Here is a 17617-nt window from a genome sequence, read left to right as displayed (position 1 = left end):
ATATGAATTGTAATCCTTGCTTAGTGAGGAGAGTATTATTAACATTTTTATTGAATATGTGCCAAACTTTTATTATAGGTACAGGGCTTCTGTTCTCAAACAGTAGATACTTCACTGTGAACAGATGCCTCTATTACAAGGCTTACAATTTTTAAAGTGTTGGCACATGGCCAAGTGGTTAAGGCGTTGGTCTAATGTTCTGAAGGTTGCTAGTTCGAGCCTCAGCTGAGGCAGCGTGTTGTGTCCTTGAGCAAGGCACTTAACCACACATTGCTCTGCGACGACATCGGTGCCAAGCTGTATTGGCCCTAGTGCCCTTCCCTTGGACAACATTGGTGGCGTGGCATGGGCAACTGCTGGTCCATACAACCTTGCCCAGACCTGCGCCCTGGAAACCTTCCAAGGTGCAAATCCATGGTCTCATGAGACTAACGGATGCCTGTATATATATATTTTTCTCTTCTTTTTTTAAAAACGCTTGCCGATCATTTGAGATCACGACTCAGAGGTTGAGTTGAAGTCACTACTCATCGCCTTCTGATACCCATATTTGCTTGTCGTGGATGCAGAGGTTCTGTCTTGCAGACCTAAATGTTTGAATGACAGCAGGCAGTCAGGTGTAGTGAAGAAGCCCTACATCTGAAAACTTTGACAGCAGTTTTGCTGGTTGGCAGATTAGGGTCTAATTTAGTACTTATTGTTTCTGCAATTTAAGAGGCAGACATTCATAAACTATTTATATGGAAGAAAATAAATAAAAGAATAAATTTAAATTTAACAATTTCTTTAATAAATACGAGAGATCCTACAGATGCTGGAAATCCAGAACGAATCTCACAAAATGCTGGCAGAACACTGTGTGTCTGGTAGCATCTGTGGAAATGAATCAACAGTCAACATTTCAGGCTGAGACACTTCATCAGGACTGAAAAGAAAAGGGAAGATGCCAGATTAAGAAGGTAGTTGGAAGGGAAGGAGGACAAGTTGGAAGGTGATAGCTGAAGCCAGGTGGGTGGGGGAGGGTGGATGAAGTAAGAAGCTGGGAGGTGATAGGTGAACAAGAGAAAATCTGCGGATGATGGAAACCCGTGCAGCACACACAAGATGCTGGAGGAACTCAGCAGGTCAGGTGGTATCTATGAAAAGAGCACAGTCGAAGCTGCTGGCCGAAACCCTTTGGCAGGACTGGGTGGGTAGGGGAGGGGGATGAACTAAGAAGCTGGAAGGTGATGAGTGGAAAAGATAAAGATCTGAGAAGTGGAGAGTGGATCATGGGAGAAAGGGAAGGAGGAGGGGCACTGGGGGAGGTGATGGGCAGATGAGGAGAAGAGGTAAGAGGCCAGATTGGGGAAATGAAGAAGAGTGAAGAGAAAAGGGAAAAAATTAATGGAAGCTGGAGAAATTGATATTTGTGCCTTCAGGTTGGAGGCTACATAGACGGTATAAGATGTGTTGCTTCTACAATCTGAGAGCGGCCTCATCGTGGCAGAAGAGGAGGCCATGAACCGACATTTTGGAACAGGAATGAGGATAAGAATTGAAATCGTTGGCCACCAGGAAATTCTGCTTTTTGTGGCTGGAGCAGAGGTGCTCGACAAAGCTGTCCTCCAGTCTACATCAGGACTCACCAATGTAGAGGAAGCCACATCAAGAGCACTGGATACAATAGACAACCCCAACAGATAGGCAGTTGAAATGTTGCCTCACCTAGAAAGAACTATTTGGGGTTCTGGAGGTAGTGAATGGGCAGGTGTAGCATTTCTGCTTGAAGAGATCCTGTCCAGGGGGAGATTAGTGTGGAGGGATGAATAGACAAGGGAATCATAGAGGGAGCAAACCCTGTAAGGTGGAGAGTGGGGGAAGGTGAAGATGTGTTTGGTGGTAGGGTCCCGTGATGATGGCAGAAGTTACAGAGAATGATGTATTGAACATAGAGAGGGTCATGGAGTGGTAGTTGAGGACAAGAGGAACTCTGTCCCTGTTAAGGCAGCGGGAAAAATTTATATGAATGTTTGAAAACACTGAAATATTTTTTATATACAAGAGACTTGGATTCTTTGCTTCTTAATTCACAGCTCTACAAACAGTAGATTTTCTGTTCTGAACGTCTTGTAGCTGATCCACGAGAGTTCTAACATCCCTTTAAATGGCTAAATGCCAGTGGTTGCCTTTCAAATCTGCGGCATTAGCCAGCGAGATCAGGCACACTATTATGTTGAGAAAACTGCCATGAAGAGCATTCAATCCCAATTCTCTCTGTTACAGGTTTCCCCCGCCATCCGAAGGTAGAGCGTTCCTATGAAACGGTTCATAAGTCGAAATGTTGTAAAGCGAAGAAGCAATTACCATTTATTTATATGGAAAAATTTTGTGAGCGTTCGCAGACCCAAAAATAACGTACCAAATCATGCCAAATAATGCATAAAACCTAAAATAACTAACATATAGTAAAAGCAGAAATAATATGATAAATACACGGCCTATATGAAGTAGAAATACTTTTCCACAAACATTGCTGGCACTGTTCGCCGAAGTGAAAATCTCACGCAAGCGCTCTCGGCAGAAAATCTCATACAAGCGCTGTTGGCAAAAACATGGCGCAAGTGCTCTCCAGTAACCTTTAAGCTATGAAGCTGCCAAATCATACCAATAACACGTAAAAATACACAGCCGATATAAAGTAGAAATAATGTATGTACAGTGTAGTATCACTTACCGGAATTGGGAAAACAGCGCCAAGCACACTGATGATGGTATGTTAGACTGAGTCGTCGCAGGCTGGGGTGGTGCAGTGGCCCCCAACCTCCGGGCCGCCGACCGATACATTGCTGCGAAGCATGCAGGGGTCCAGTGGTAGCCGGGAGACACACAGCACATCTTTAAGAAAAAAGCCGAAATAAACATACTAATTAATTAGGTGCTGCCCGACACGTAATTGTCGGCCCAGATCAGTGCTGATTGCCGATTGCATCGCCTCTGATCTGGGCCGATATTTACATGTGGGGCGGCACCTAATTAATTAGCATATTTATTTTGGTTTTTTTCTTAAAGATGTGCTGTGTGCCTCCCGGCTACCGCTGCATTCTCTGCAAATCGGTATCTGTCTGTGGCCCGGGGGTTGGGGTGGTGGGACACTGGGGTGTCATCTCGTCATCTGTTTCCATTAGAGCAGGTGGCTCATCTTCTCCTATGACTGCCCGCCTCGATGTCGAAGGTCGAGGTTCGTCGTCTGCTGTGGCTGATGTGGAAGGCTTGCTTGACTGCTGAGCCTCGCGCATTTTTCTATCATACAGTTCTTTGTAAGGACTCAAACCATCCTGCAAATATTCCCTAAACCGACGTACCCTTTCAAAATTAAAGTCGTACTTTATCATTGCAGCGAAAATCTCACGCAGTTGCTTCACGTTCATTTCGCTACTGCATTCGCTTTCGATTGTTATCCTTTCCTCTTCCAATTGCATCAACTCTTCATCTATCAGTTCTTGGTCATGGGATGCCAAAACCTCTTCAACATCATCTTCGTCAGCTTCCACAAGCCAAACGCACGTTGTCCTTACTTCGTTCACCACGATCAAAATGTTTAATTATGTCTAGTTTTACGCTAAGTGTAACACCCTTACGAGCTCTTTCAGGCTTTTCCAATACCTCAGAACTCATCTTGCAAACGGCTGCTCACAGGCACATGTTAAAGCAATGCCGTTCCGAATCCGGGGGAGAGCGGCTGCTCGGGGCGTGCGCTGCCTTTTATCACGTGCTGATTTTTTTCGTAACAGTGAAAACAGGGTACTAATGTAGGTCTTTCGTAACAGTGAGGTTTCATAAAGCGAACGTTCGAAAAGCGGGGGACACCCATATGCTTAAATGTATATTAAAAAAAAGTGATTTCAAGCAACAAGTGCATTTCAAGACAGTTGTCTAATTTTGGAAGTGGTACATTGCTAAAGTACTTTCTCCTTTTGCAGTTTATGGTCCAAAAATGTGCGACCTTTATTGCCTTTTGTAACTAGATCCCAGGTTTTTATTTTATTAAGCATTTAAGAAATAATAATTAACAATTGAAAATAATTCTGTGGACTTGTGTAAGCTCACTAATTGGTTTTGGAAGAGAACATGTCACTGAACTGCATACAATAGGTATCTTAGAGCCAAAGAGATGTTCTCAACCTCTGCAGATACTACAGTTGAATGCAGATGAAACTCTGCTGTAAAGATTTGAACAGTTCAAGAGATAAAATGAGAAAATGAAATCTGGCTCACTGTCGTTGAACCCCCATATTAGTGCCAGCTATGCAGTTGAAAATTGGAAGTTCACTTCACAGCTTGTAATTTTGTAAATTGCAGTGCTTATAACTGAGGCACGTTATTATTCAGAGAAGAGTATGGTGATGGCAGAAAGTCACAGAGCTGTGGTGATGAATTATAAACTGAGCAGTTTGCCTCCGCCCCATTGCGGCGATCTATCAGTCACATCAATCATATCACTGCCATCTAACAGATTGTTTACAGGACAGTTTGACATACTGAGTTATCTTTTTTGCTTTAGTTGATTATGGTGAGGTGTGGAGTGTGGCTGGGAATCATAGACTTCCCGCTGTTGACATTGTAGATTTTCTTAAACTCAACACTAATGTGAATCTTCTTTCATTTCCGATGCTATGCCTCCATCACAGGTTTGCTACACATTTTCATTTGCTTTTCCCTTTTGATGCTGTCTCTTCCTCCCTTGGGCGTTATGAGCTATTCAGTACCCTTCTCATCTAATAACAAATGTCAGCCTCAATTGAATGGCAGTTCTGGTTTTGAGCTTTATGTGATTTATTGAAATAAATTTGTGATCTTTAAAGTATATGTTAAGGAAAACAATCAGAACTGGCAATGGGTGCAAACTATTGGAACTTCTAGTTATTCAGTGCACTATTTGCATTGCCAAAGGCAGTAAGGTTGTGTATTCACATCCATTTTTATTATACTTATACACGTTAATGTCTGCTGAGTACCTTCTCATTTTCTCCATTGTTTTCTTTCATTTTTATCTCTCTTAACGGGATAATAATACTGCAGTGAGACACCACAGATGTCTACATTTTCTAAACCAGAATGCAATTTTCTCCTGAAAGATTAGAGTAACTACTAAATTCGCTGAAAGCAATGTGAACATTGGTACTTAATAGTTTGTAGTCCATTATTGTCCTAATTATATAAATTCCTAGAAACAGGTTTGAGCATCTGCTGTGAACACAATTGACAATGATGAAGAATTTGGTGCAAGTGAACCAATCCCACTCTATTTCCAAGAGGATGGCTTAAAATTAAAACTTCTATCTATCTCATAATTTAATACATCTTCTTTTCTTTCCTCTTTTTATAATGCTTTTCACACTCACTTCCTGCCATGAGCTTAAACTGCTCAACCAAAAAAAAACGTATCCAGTCTTAATTCCACTTTCTAGTTCTTGCCTCATTTCTTGGGGATTATGGCACTCTGTACGTGTCCACATACTTCTGAAATGTTTTCAAGACTTTTAGTCCCATCACTCTTTGTGAGAGTGAGTGCCAAACTGCCCATGAACCTCCTGGTGAAAACATTTCTCTTCATTTACTCCTAAGTTATTCTATTAAATATTTTAATCAACTTTTCTTGACTATTAATCCACATCTAAACCTTTCAAAATGTTAAATCTAACCCTTGGCCAGAGACAACATTCTACCTAGTCTTGAAGAAGGGTCTCGGCCCGAAATATGGACTGTTTACTCCTTTCCATAGATTTTGCTAGATCAGCTGAGTTCCTCCAGCATTTTGTGTGTGATCTTACCTCATCTTCTTTTATAGCCAAAGTAATCTAGTCCATTCCATTTTATTTCTCTTTTATTTCCCTTCTCTGTCTGTCCTTCACCCCCCCCCCCCCATTCTCTGCTCTTTATTGTCTTTTGATTGTTTAGTGCTATCGTGTTCTTTGAGTGCATGGAAAACATTGTATCTGTTTACCTATTACATTTGCGATATAGTGTCATTTATAGTGGCTAAATATCGAAAGGATATTCCTAGTAGCATTTTTGAGACAAATGGGAGAAAAAAATATTTAAAACTTTTGTCAAGGGCTCAGGTTTAAGAGGTCTTTTAAACTTGCAAGTTTTGGAGACAGAATTCCAGCCTTCAGCTTTGAAAGGTGAGGACTGGTGAAGCAACTTATTATTGAGGGGAAGCAACAGGCCAGAAAGCGGGGAGCACATTTCTTAAAGAGTGGGAGGAATTAAAGCTAGAGAGGCATAACATATTGTACCGGATTTAAAAGAAACACAAAAATTTTACAGTGTTATGAGAATTAAATGGGACCCAATGTAAATCAACATCTGATGGATTTGTTGCATGTTGAGACATGGTCGCAGGTTTCTGGAAGGTGGTAGAATGAGGACAGTTGGGATGTCTGGAGGTGACCAGATGTGGATAAACATTGCGGCCAAGCTAAAGCAAATGTAAACTTGTGCACTGATGTGAAGGTAGAAAATGGTGGTTTTGGCCATGCAAAGATGATCGCAATGTGGATCCTGGAACAAGAAGCAATTGGATGAATGAATGAATGAATGGAGGCTGTGACAGGATAAGTGCATCACCTTGTACCTCATGGGAATAAATTCATTCTGCCATGGTTTGGTTGGTGTCACCTAATCATCTACTACCCCAAGCCTAGGGCTATTCTCATTACGGCCGGCAATACCAATTTTTGTGCCATATGCAAACTTGCTAATGAAGCCTCCCACATTCATAATCAAATAATTAATGTGCAGTATCGTGCTGGAAACTTCAGCATTGGAAATAGTTATATCCCGACACACGGGACAGAAGGAAGGTCGCATTGTGTATTCCACAGACTAGCAAATGCCGGCTGGTTTAGCAGGCAGAGCGGCGGACACCCCTGCGGAAATCCGGAGGAAAACACACAGAGGATGCAGAGGGGGATCACAAAGCTGAGGAAAGAGGACTGGGTCGAGACAACAGAGACTTTTGGAGAAGAGGAGTTCAGTGGGTAATACCATTCCGCCTGACCGGAAGTGCACTGAGAACGGTAAGCATGAAGGAGTGGGGTGCTTACTGTTCTGGCTAACAACAGATGGTGCAATCCGGGGTATATTACGATTGAGGAACGTGTCTGCAGACTGGATATTGAACTTTTTACTGTTGGACTTCGGCCACATTCCACCGTGATACAACACTTGGCGGCGCGGGAGGTCGTTCCTGCCTGTGGCCATCGAACTTGCAGCTCCCCCTGTGGAGGGTCAGACACCCTGAGCCAATAGACTGGTCCTGGACTTATTTTCCATCTGGCATAGTTTGCATTTTGGTGTTTGATTGTTGGGGTTTTTTGTATTGCTATATTTACACTCTATTCTTGGTTGGTGCGGCTGTAACGAAACCAAATTTCCCTTGGGATTAATAGAGTATATCTATCTATCTATCTATCTATCAGAAACAGCAAGGGTCCCTACATCGATACCTGTAATACATTGCAGGTTGCAGGCCTCCAACTATAAAAGCAGCCTTCCAACCGTCACTCTGTTTCTAATTATCAAACTAGTTTTGATCCAATTGGTCAACTTGCATTGAATCCAATGTAATTTTGTGTATCGGTTCCCTATGTGGGACCTTGTGACTGAACTAACTGAGATTAATGTAGACTGCATCATTAATGTCCTCATCAATTAGATTACAGAAAAATATTGATCAGTTGGTAGAGTAGAGCAATGGCAGGTGGAATTTAATCTTGATAATCACAGAGTTTTTACCTCCGAAGGTCTGTTAGGGTAGGATCTATACCCTTGGGAGTATTAAGGAACAAAGTGACAGATCTTTATGTAAAGATCCATAGATCTCTCAAGGTCTCAGCTCAGGTTGGTAAACTAATATGCTAGAAATCTGGGGTAAATTAGCAAATTGGATGCAAAATGAGCTTGGTTGTAAGGTGCAGAAAATGTCAGTGGAGGGTTTCAGACTGGAGACTTGTGATTAATGGTGTGGCAGAGGAAATGGTGTGGAATCCTTTGTTGTTTGTCGTATCTGTTACTTGGGTGAACACCAGACAAAATGTTGTTGGAATTCAGTGGGTTAGGCAGTATCTGTGGAGGGAAATGAACAGGTGATGTTTCAGGTTGAGCCCTTTCATTCAGATGCATGGAAACAGCTGGGCTTGTTTTATGGAGGTTCAGAAGGTATGGAGAAACAAGATGGTATTAAAGAAAGATCATTGTCAGACACCAGAATTAATGATGTTGGAGTACAAAGACGAGGCCATTCAGGTGTGAATCTAGCCCAGAAATTCCAATAGACATTGCAACAGGACAAAGATGACTAAGTGTTGGCCATTTGTGTATTTGAAAATCTGTTATCTGTGAGCCTAATTCATAGATTCATTTAAGGGAATGTTAATTGTCAAAGTCCCTTTGGAGCCAGTGTTATGGTGAAGATCAAGAGAGCGATCTTAGGTGCTGCTTTCTGTAGATGCGGATTATACAAGAATAACGGGAGCAAATTCATTCTGCGGGGGCTTTGTGGGAGAGTATAGATCAGCCTATGCTGATGCTTTGGGAGTTGGGTATAGGGACAGGTGTGGACAATGGAAGGAGAAGATTGCTTTGGGCTAGTGCTTGGGGTTAAAAATGACTGGAAAGAAAATGATCTGTGTGTAGGATGGCAGTGAGGAAAAGATGATCAGGGATAGTGCTATAATTGGTGTGGTAGTGAAAAGATGAGCAGGTGTATTCAGGGATGGAGGAGAAAACTTAAGGGTCTTTGTGTTGATATTTAAGGTTTAAATATTAAAGGATGGTGGGGTAGTGGAGTACTTACTAGGAGTATGAAAGGCAGTGGGAGTATCAGTTGTGATTTGGATGTTGGTGGCCTCCTTGCCTTAGGAAATGACCAATGTCTTGGACAACTTGGTCTGAGTTCCATGTTCTTGATCCATGTCTTTTTGAAAGGAGCATTACATGGTGAATGAAAATGAGCTGTGGACCCTTGATGCGGGAGTCACATTTAGGACACAAGGAGACAGTCACTCACTCACTCATTTTGTGCCTGGCCAAAATACATGAATTATGTGAAATTATCTGAAAACGGTTATTGTGTTTCAGTCAGGAAAGAAAATGCAATTCCAGCTGCATAACTGTGGAAATATCACTATAATAATAATAATTATTATTACTTTATTGTCACCAAACAATTGATACTAGAGCATACAATCATCACAGCGATATTTGACTCTGCGCTTCATGCTCCCTGGAGTACAAATCAATAGTAAATATAATAAAAATTTAAATTATAAATTATAAATAGAAAATAGAAAAGGGAAAGTAAGGTGGTGCAAAAAAACCGAGAGGCAGATCCAGATATTTGGAGGGTACGGCCCAGATCCAGGTCAGGATCTGTTCAGCAGTCTTATCACAGTTGGAAAGAAGCTGTTCCCAAATCTGGCCGTACGAGTCTTCAAGATCCTGAGCCATCCCCTGGAGGGAAAAGTGTGTTGGCTGGGTGGGTCATGTCCTTGATTATCCTGGCAGCACTGCTCCGACAGCGTGCAGTGTAAAGTGAGTCCAAGGACGGAAGATTGATTTGTGTGATGCGCTGGGCTGTGTTCATGATCTTCTGCAGCTTCTTCCAGTCTTGGACAGGACAACTTCCATACCAGGTTGTGATGCACCCTAGAAGAATGCTTTCTACGGTGCATCTATAAAAATTAGTGAGGGTTTTAGGGGACAGGCCAAATTTCCTTAGCTTCCTCAGGAAGTAAAGGTGCTGGTGGGCCTTCTTGGCAGTGGACTCTGCTTGGTTAGACCAAGTTAGGTCATTTGTGATATTGACCCCGAGGAACTTAAAGCTTTTGACCTGTTCCACCTGCACACCACCGATGTAGGTGGGGTCTTGTGGTCCGCTACTCCTTCTGAAGTCAACAACCAATTCCTTCGTCTTGCTGATGTTGAGGAATAGGTTATTGTCTGCACACCATGCCACCAGGTTCTTAATTTCCTCTCTGTACTCAAACTCATCATTACCCGAGATACGGCCTACAATTGTTGTGTCATCAGCAAACTTAATATATAAGTTCGATAGAAACTTGGCTACACAATCATGGGTGTACAGTGAATACAGCAGGGGGCTGAGTACACAGCCTTGTGGGGCACTGGTGCTCAGAGTGATTGTAGAGGAGAGCTTGTCCCCTATTTTTACTGCCTGGGTCCTTTCTGTGAGGAAGATGAAGATCCAACTGCAGATCTGATTGCTAAGGCCCAGTTTCTGGAGCTTAGGAATCAGCTTATTTGGAATGATGGTATTAAAGGCAGAGTTGTAGTCAATGAAAAGGAGCCTTACATATGTGTCATAATTAGTTGAATTTCTAGCCTCTGTGTACATCAGTAATAGAGTCATTGAGAGAGAGCACAGAAACTGGCTTGTTAACCCACCAGGATCATCCAACACCCATTTTACACGAATCCTACTCTAATCTATTTTATTCTCCCTGCATTCCATTCAGCTGCAACACATGTATACAGAGATAGGGAGAAAGTGCAAAGTCCACACAGCACTGAACTTGAATCCAGGTCGCTGGAGCTAAGATAGTGCCTCTACCAACTGGTTTGATAACCAGAGGCAGGTCCATGTGGTAGAATGAATGACAGCTTTAATGAGATTCTGATTACAAGTATACTGCAAGAACAAAATAAAATCTTCAATTAGTTGCATTGAGTAATTTTGGCATGTTAATCTTATAAAATCTACATGATATAGTACTTTGTGCTTGTCAAGTGTACATATTGAATAACAGAATGTTACACTATCTGCTGAATGAAACCAGCTTAACATGTTAAATCATGCATGATTTAACATTATTCTTAAATATTAACAATTGAAACTTGAATCGTTTTTGGACAAAGCCTGTAGCGCAGTCAATGTTTCCTAATTTGTTGGAATGCAAACCTATCACTAGTCCAGGGCTTTGCTCATTAGCATTGTTTGGATCTGCATTCTGGAAGAGTAATTGAAGCCTGTTATTCCACAGCAGCCTATAGTATAAATTATTAATGTTTTATACTGTAGGAGGCTCAGGAGGACCGTTAAGGTTTTAGTAATCGCAAAGCTGCTTTTAAGCAGTAGTACCAGAATATGAATGTATTAGAACAAAATGGAGTGACCAGTAAGCAAAGAATAACATTTAGCATACTAAAATGCTATATTATGTTAAAATATTATTTAACATACTAAAATACAGTAGTTCTAATTGAATAACTATGACTGCATTTTTCCACAGATATGCGTTCAAAAGATGTCGACAAGAAATTCTCAGGCTGTGGATTCAGTTGTCAAACCATTGGATACCATTCCTGAAGACCGAAAAGTCAGAGTACAAAGGACTCAGAGCAGTTTTGATCCATTTGACAAGCCAACAAGTCAAGTGAAAAGGGTCCATTCTGAGAACAATGCATGCATTAACTTCAAGAGCTCCTCTGGTGGAAAAGAGTCTCCAAAGTTGAGGCGACATTCTAGTCCGAGTTCAGTAAGTAATTGTTCCTGCAATGCTGTCTGTCTGTCTCTCACTGTTAGCATGGATCTGAAATCCTGTATTTTATGTTCTTGATGTACTTTTTATAAATATGCACTTTTTGCTCTGTGGGAATTAATGAATTTTCTATATTTATGGATATATTGTAAATATGCTTAGCCTTTTACACATTTTGTTTCTTGAATTAATTCTAAAAGGTCAGTAATAGTAGCCAGGATGTGGGATGTAATTTCAATGGGAAATAAAAAAGGCATGTCATAAGGGCAATATTATGATAGTCATAGGGCATTTCAATATGCAGGTAGATTCAAAAAATCAGGTTGGTGCTGGATCCCGAGAGAGAGAATTTGTGGTATGCCTATGAGACGGCTTTTTAGAACAGCTTGTGGTTGAGCTTACTAGGGGAAAGGCAATTTGGATTGGGTGTTGTGCAATATACCAGATTTGATCAGGGAGGTTAAGGTAGAGGAACTCTTAAGAGGCAGTGATCATAATATGATAGAATTCACCCTGCAGTTCGAGAGGGAGAAGATAAAGTCAGATGTACTGTATCAGTATTACACTGGAGTAAAGTGAATTACAGGGGCATGAGAGAGGAGCTGGTATCTCTGGGGGCAATTTAGAAGTCGCTAGATAGAAACTTCCCAAAGATGAAGTATTGTAAAGGGAGGAGGAGGCAACTGTGGCTGACAAGGGAAGTCAAAGACAGCATAAAAGCAAGAGACGGCAAATAACATAGCAAAAAATAGCGAGAAATTAGTGGATTGGGAAGCTTTTAAAAACCAAAAGAGCGCATCTAAAAAACCATTTGTAGAGAAAAGATGAAATATGAAGGTAAGCTAGCCAATAATATCAAAGAGACTACCAAAATTTTTTTCGGATATATAAAGAATCAAAGAGAGGCAAGATTGGATATTGGATCGCTGGAAAATAAAGCTGGAAAGGTAGTAATGGGGGACAAAGAAATAACAGGCAAACTTCGTAAGTATTTTGAGTCCATCTTTAGTGGAGAAAGTACTAGCAATATGCCATAAATACAGGAGTATTGGGGGCGGATGTAAGTATAGTTGTTATTACAGAGGAGAGGGTGCTTGGGAAGCTGAAAGGTCTGAAGATAGATAAGTCACCAGGACCAGATGGTTTACACCTCAGGGTTCTGAAAGAGGTAGCTGAAGAGATTGTCTAGACATTAGTAATGATCTCTTAATAATCACTAGATTCTGAGGTGGTTCTGGAGGTCTAGAAAATTGCAAGTGTCACTCCACTCTTTAAAAAGGGAGGGAGGCAGAAGTAAGGAAATTATAGGCCGGTCAGCCTGACCTCCATGGTTGGGAGGATATTGGTGTATATTATCAAGGATGAGGTCCCAGATACTTGGAGGCACATGATGAAGTAGGCCAAAGTCAGCATGGTTTCCTTCAGCAAAATTCTTGCCTGACAAATCTGTTGGAATTCTTTGAGGAATTAACAGGCAGGATAGACAAAGGATAGTCAGTGGATGTTGTTCACTTGCATTTAAAGAAGGCTTTCACAAGATGCTGCATATGAGGCTGCTTAAAAATAAGAGCCCATGGTATTTCAGGAAAGATGCTAACATGGATAGTTTAGCTGACTGGCAGGAGGTAAAGAGTTGGAATAAAGGTGTTTTTATGTAGTTGGCTGCTGATGACGTGGTGTTCTGCAGGGGTTGGCATTGGGACCATTTCTTTTCTCATTATATGTCAACGATTTAGATGATGGCTTTGTGGTCATGTTTGTAGACGATACAAAGATAGGTGGAGGGGCAGGTAGTGTTGAGGAAGCAGGTGGTCTGCAGAAGAACTTGGACAGATTGGGAGAATAGGCAAAGAAGTGGCAGAAGGAATATAGTGCAGGCTATTTTCTAAATGGGCAGAAAATTCAAAAATCTGAGGAGCAAAAGGACTTGGGAGTCCTTGTGTAAGATTCCCACAGGTTAACTTGCAGGTTGAGTCAGTCGTAAGGAAGGCAAATGCCATGTTAGCATTCATTTTGAGAGGACTAGAATATAAGGGCAAGGATATGATACTGAGGCTTTATAAGGCATTGGTCAGACCACACTTGGAGGATTGTGAGCAGTTTTGAGGCCCTTATCTAAGAAAAGATGTACTGGCATTGGAGAAGGTCAAGAGGAAGTTCACAAGATTGCTTCCAGACATAAAAGGGTTAATATATGAGGAGCGCTTGATGGCTCTGGGCCTGTACTCCCTGAAGTTTAGAAGAGTGAAGGGGTTCTTATTGAAATCTATTGAATATTGAAAGCCTAGACAGAATGGATGTGGAGAGGATGTTTGCTATAGTGGGTGAGTCTATGACCAGAGGGCGCAGCCTCAGAATAGAGGGACATCCACTTAGAACAGAGATGAGAAGGAATTTCTTTAGCCAGGGAGTGGTGAATCTGTGGAATTGATTGCCTTAGGCAGCTGTGGAGGCCAAATTATTGATATTTAAAGTGGAGATTGATTGGTTCTTGGGTAGCCAGAGCTTCAATGATTATGGGGAAAAGGCAGGAGAATGGGGCTGAGAGGAATAATAAATCAGCGATGATAGAATGGCAGAGCAGACTCGATGGGTGGAGTGGCCTAATTTTGCTCCTATGTCTTGTGGTCTTAGTCAAATGAAGGCTTTGAACGTATTTTGGTAATAAAGTTCTTTACGACAGTAGGAGCAAGCTGGCTGAGAAATACAATATAATTTGGGCATGATCTTGGACTATGAAGTCATTGCTGATGTTGGCAAGATGAAAAACTTAAAGCTAACCTTTAAAAATTCTTGAATGGTGAATGTTAGGTGGGAAAATAAAGGCAGGGCGAAGTTAATAGATGGAAGGAATTAAAATATGACATCAATACTAACAAATACAAAATACCTTGCAAAGTAATAACAATTTGCTTGTATGCATTTGTAGCTAGATTTACGTATTTTAGTTTCTCTGTAAATGATTTCTGTTGCAGTTTTCTGCTATTGTGAAATGGCCCTTTATACTACTTAAATTCTTTCTGTGCCATTCAGAACCTATGAATAATATTCAAATTTATATGCAAAATCTACAATTAATGCATTAGATTAACCACGTTATTACAGGTTACATGAAATCAGCAAAGATCTAAAGTAGCTGGACTGCAATTTCAGCTTGAATGAATGTCATGGGTAGGTCACATTGGAAAGATGTCTCCCACTTTAATTTCTCTCTTTCATATTCATATACTGAACTTCCCCACTTGTTTGCCACAGCACTCATAAATCCTTAATAATTTTTGTCCTTTATATCATTAATGTTCTTTGCATCAATTTCTTGAAATGGACAGCTCTGTCATGTAAAGGCATTACTGGGTGGTCTGAGGAGAAAATTCAAGGATATGCCTAAACCTCCTTGAAGAAGTGCATCATCCCCATGACGCCTGAAAATCTCTGGCATATGACCTCTCAAAGTAGAGAAGGTGCAATTAGAATAGTATTGAGAACCCTGAAGCCATGCATTGGGAGCATACAGAGGCCTTGTGAGAATCTCATCACAAATTGCCCACCTGTAGTGATTAATTTAGATTAATTGCAGATCTTCTATTCGTTGTCCCTACCTAATCTATGGAAGAGCTTGCAGTGTGATTATTGGCCTCATGAGCCACCTTGGAACCTGTACAAGCAGTGTAGAAATAAGTCAGCATCATTGATCTTAATTAACTACTCAAGATGAAGAAAATTTTTTTTGCAGAAGACAGCGATTAGATCTAATTTAGAATACCATTTTCAGTTTTTGTTCTCTTACACAGTGGTAAATATTGATGGTTTGAAAAGATTACTGAGGAGGAATACATGGCTATAATACATTGTTCACTGTGAAAAACTGAGCCCACATAATTTAGAAAAAGTACATGATTGGGGTAATATATTAATGTTAATAAAATAACGAACACATAATAGTCACATATTATTTCAACTGGATGGGTTAGGAAGGAGTAGCTGTCAAAATCTCAAGTTATGCCCATGTAGAACCATTTGGTATTAAGCAGCATTTCATTTTGCAGAATGGATGGCATGAAATAGTGAGAAACTCGGATGCAGAAAATCTCGGGAAAAAAAACAGCAAACACTGGTCAGCAGATCAGACTACATCTGTGGAAAGCAATATTGAGTGACTATTTCAGATCAAAGATCTTTCTTTCACCAGAGGTTGATCTTTTGTTTCTCACTACCCAGATGCTGTGTAATATACTGAGTGCATTCTCTGGCGTAGCTTTGAAATTCCAAACCTGCAATTGTCTGTTTTCTTTTCATATTCTGTTTACATGTATCCAGAAATTTTAAAGGCTTGATTGCTAACACTACTTGTACATTGCTTTAAATTAGAATTATGCACTTTCTTCAACAGAGCCCAAATTAGGTATTTGCATTCTCTTTGATTTCGTGTGAGCTAGATTTTAGCCCTTGGAGCTTCCAGAATTTTCAGCAAATTAGAAAAATGCACTGATGGTCTATAGTAAAATAAAGGTTGGATTGGGATGCAAAATCTCTGGAATAATCTCAATCTACTCTTGAATCTCCTATGCATTTTAAATGAAACCAAAATTGCTTTATGTCTGAATTCTTTTCATATGTAAACTCTAGTCAGTGTTCATGAATAAAAGATGAAAATAAAAGAATTTGTAGAAAACTTTGATTAAATTCTATTTTAGAAATTGAATTTGAAGTTTATAATTTCACTCAGACTGGTGTGAATTGCAAATTGCAGTGTCGTACTGCATGGTGACATTTCTTCATTCCCTTGATCTTTCAAATTTGTACGTCAGTTGTACTATTGCACTTTGTCGCATTTTAATTTTAAAAATTCTCCTTAAGGCACAGAGTGTGATTATAGATTTATTGTTAAACAAGTTGAAGTAATAGCAAATTAAATAAGGATATGGCTTAAGTGAATATCCTTATTTTCCTGACGATACAACTGAAAATAAAGAAGTATTGCATTAACTGTATGGAATGGTTAAGGTTTTTACTGCTATGCTGTACATATTTCATTTTTGCAGTTCTGTAAGAGCAGTCTGTTCTGCTTTCAGCCTGTTTGGGTTTGAGCTGAAATCAGGGGCTTTGTTGTTCAACTTGGGTATCTGGTGTCAGCTAATCAGGATGGTGGAATTGGGAGAAGGTTCTAGAGAATGCTGGGCGGAGAGTTTTTGTGAGAGACACTGGTGTGGGTCGAGGTCCTTTTTTAGTGGGAGCTGGGAGAAGACAGGAGGGAAGATGGCTAAGGATGCTGTCCCTGTTGCACAAGGTGTTTTGTGCAAGGAGGAAGGACCAATACTCCCATGGGAGACCCTTCTGTTTGAGATAGATTTTGAACGCTATCTGGAAGGTGGTGTGTGCTTTCACACAGTCTGAGGGCCCAGTGTATGAGTTACAGAAAACTTCAAGTTCAAGTTGAGCTCCAACTTAAGTGCACATTTGACTGTTTAATTACTATGGTCCCTTCTTGTTGTTTTAATAAAATTTGGTTAAATTAATGTTCATAAATATACTCACTTTATAATTGTATGCAGAGTCATCATCATCAGGTGCCATGCCCAGTTTGAGCTTTGACTGCCATGGCCCACACACTCCTGTTTCGGGTCAAGTGGATCAATTCATTGGTATGCAGTGGACAATCTGTTATTTATTGCCGATGGGTGATTGTGAGGGGAGAGGGGGTCAGTAAATCACACAGCATTCACATAAGCCAGGGCTTGGTGGGACCAGAGTTATATGTACCCTAGACGTAGGAAGCTTACGAAAGGTGGGTTTCTTGCCGCGGAGTCCAGTGGCTGTTACTGAGGGGCTAATGAGCCACATTTCCAGAGACGCCCAGTAAAAAGGGGTTTCCTTGTGGGGGCATCGTTCAGGATTGAGCTTGTTGAACACTGTGTGATTGCTCTAAGAATTGAATAAGTGGGGTTGTACTTAAGCCTGCGTTAAACTACTTACTGTCCAGGGTACGAGGTTATGTATGCCGCAGGGATTATGTGTTGGTGCAATGCAAAAAGATTGCCTGTAACTAATGCTTGTGTTCTGAGTGGGGTGGA

At 40.8% G+C, this 17617-nt stretch overlaps 1 protein-coding gene across 6 annotated transcripts in view; it reads left to right on the top strand.

Moving 5' to 3' along the window:
• Window positions 1–17617, top strand: part of cdk14 (cyclin dependent kinase 14) — a 633043-nt gene that overhangs the window by 155157 nt on the left and 460269 nt on the right. For all 6 annotated transcript variants that reach the window (XR_011885468.1, XM_072253720.1, XM_072253724.1 and 3 more), the window contains one exon: window positions 11298–11543. Coding sequence is in view for 5 of the 6 variants with exons in the window: in XM_072253720.1 (XP_072109821.1) it covers window positions 11298–11543 (246 nt within the window). In the remaining variant the exon portion in view is untranslated. The remainder of the gene's footprint in view (window positions 1–11297; window positions 11544–17617) is intronic.

Source organism: Mobula birostris, chromosome 3, assembly GCF_030028105.1.
Source record: "Mobula birostris isolate sMobBir1 chromosome 3, sMobBir1.hap1, whole genome shotgun sequence".
Lineage (NCBI taxonomy): Eukaryota > Metazoa > Chordata > Chondrichthyes > Myliobatiformes > Myliobatidae > Mobula > Mobula birostris.
Note: the sequence above shows the minus strand (reverse complement) of the source record. Positions and strands in the feature narration are given on the sequence as shown.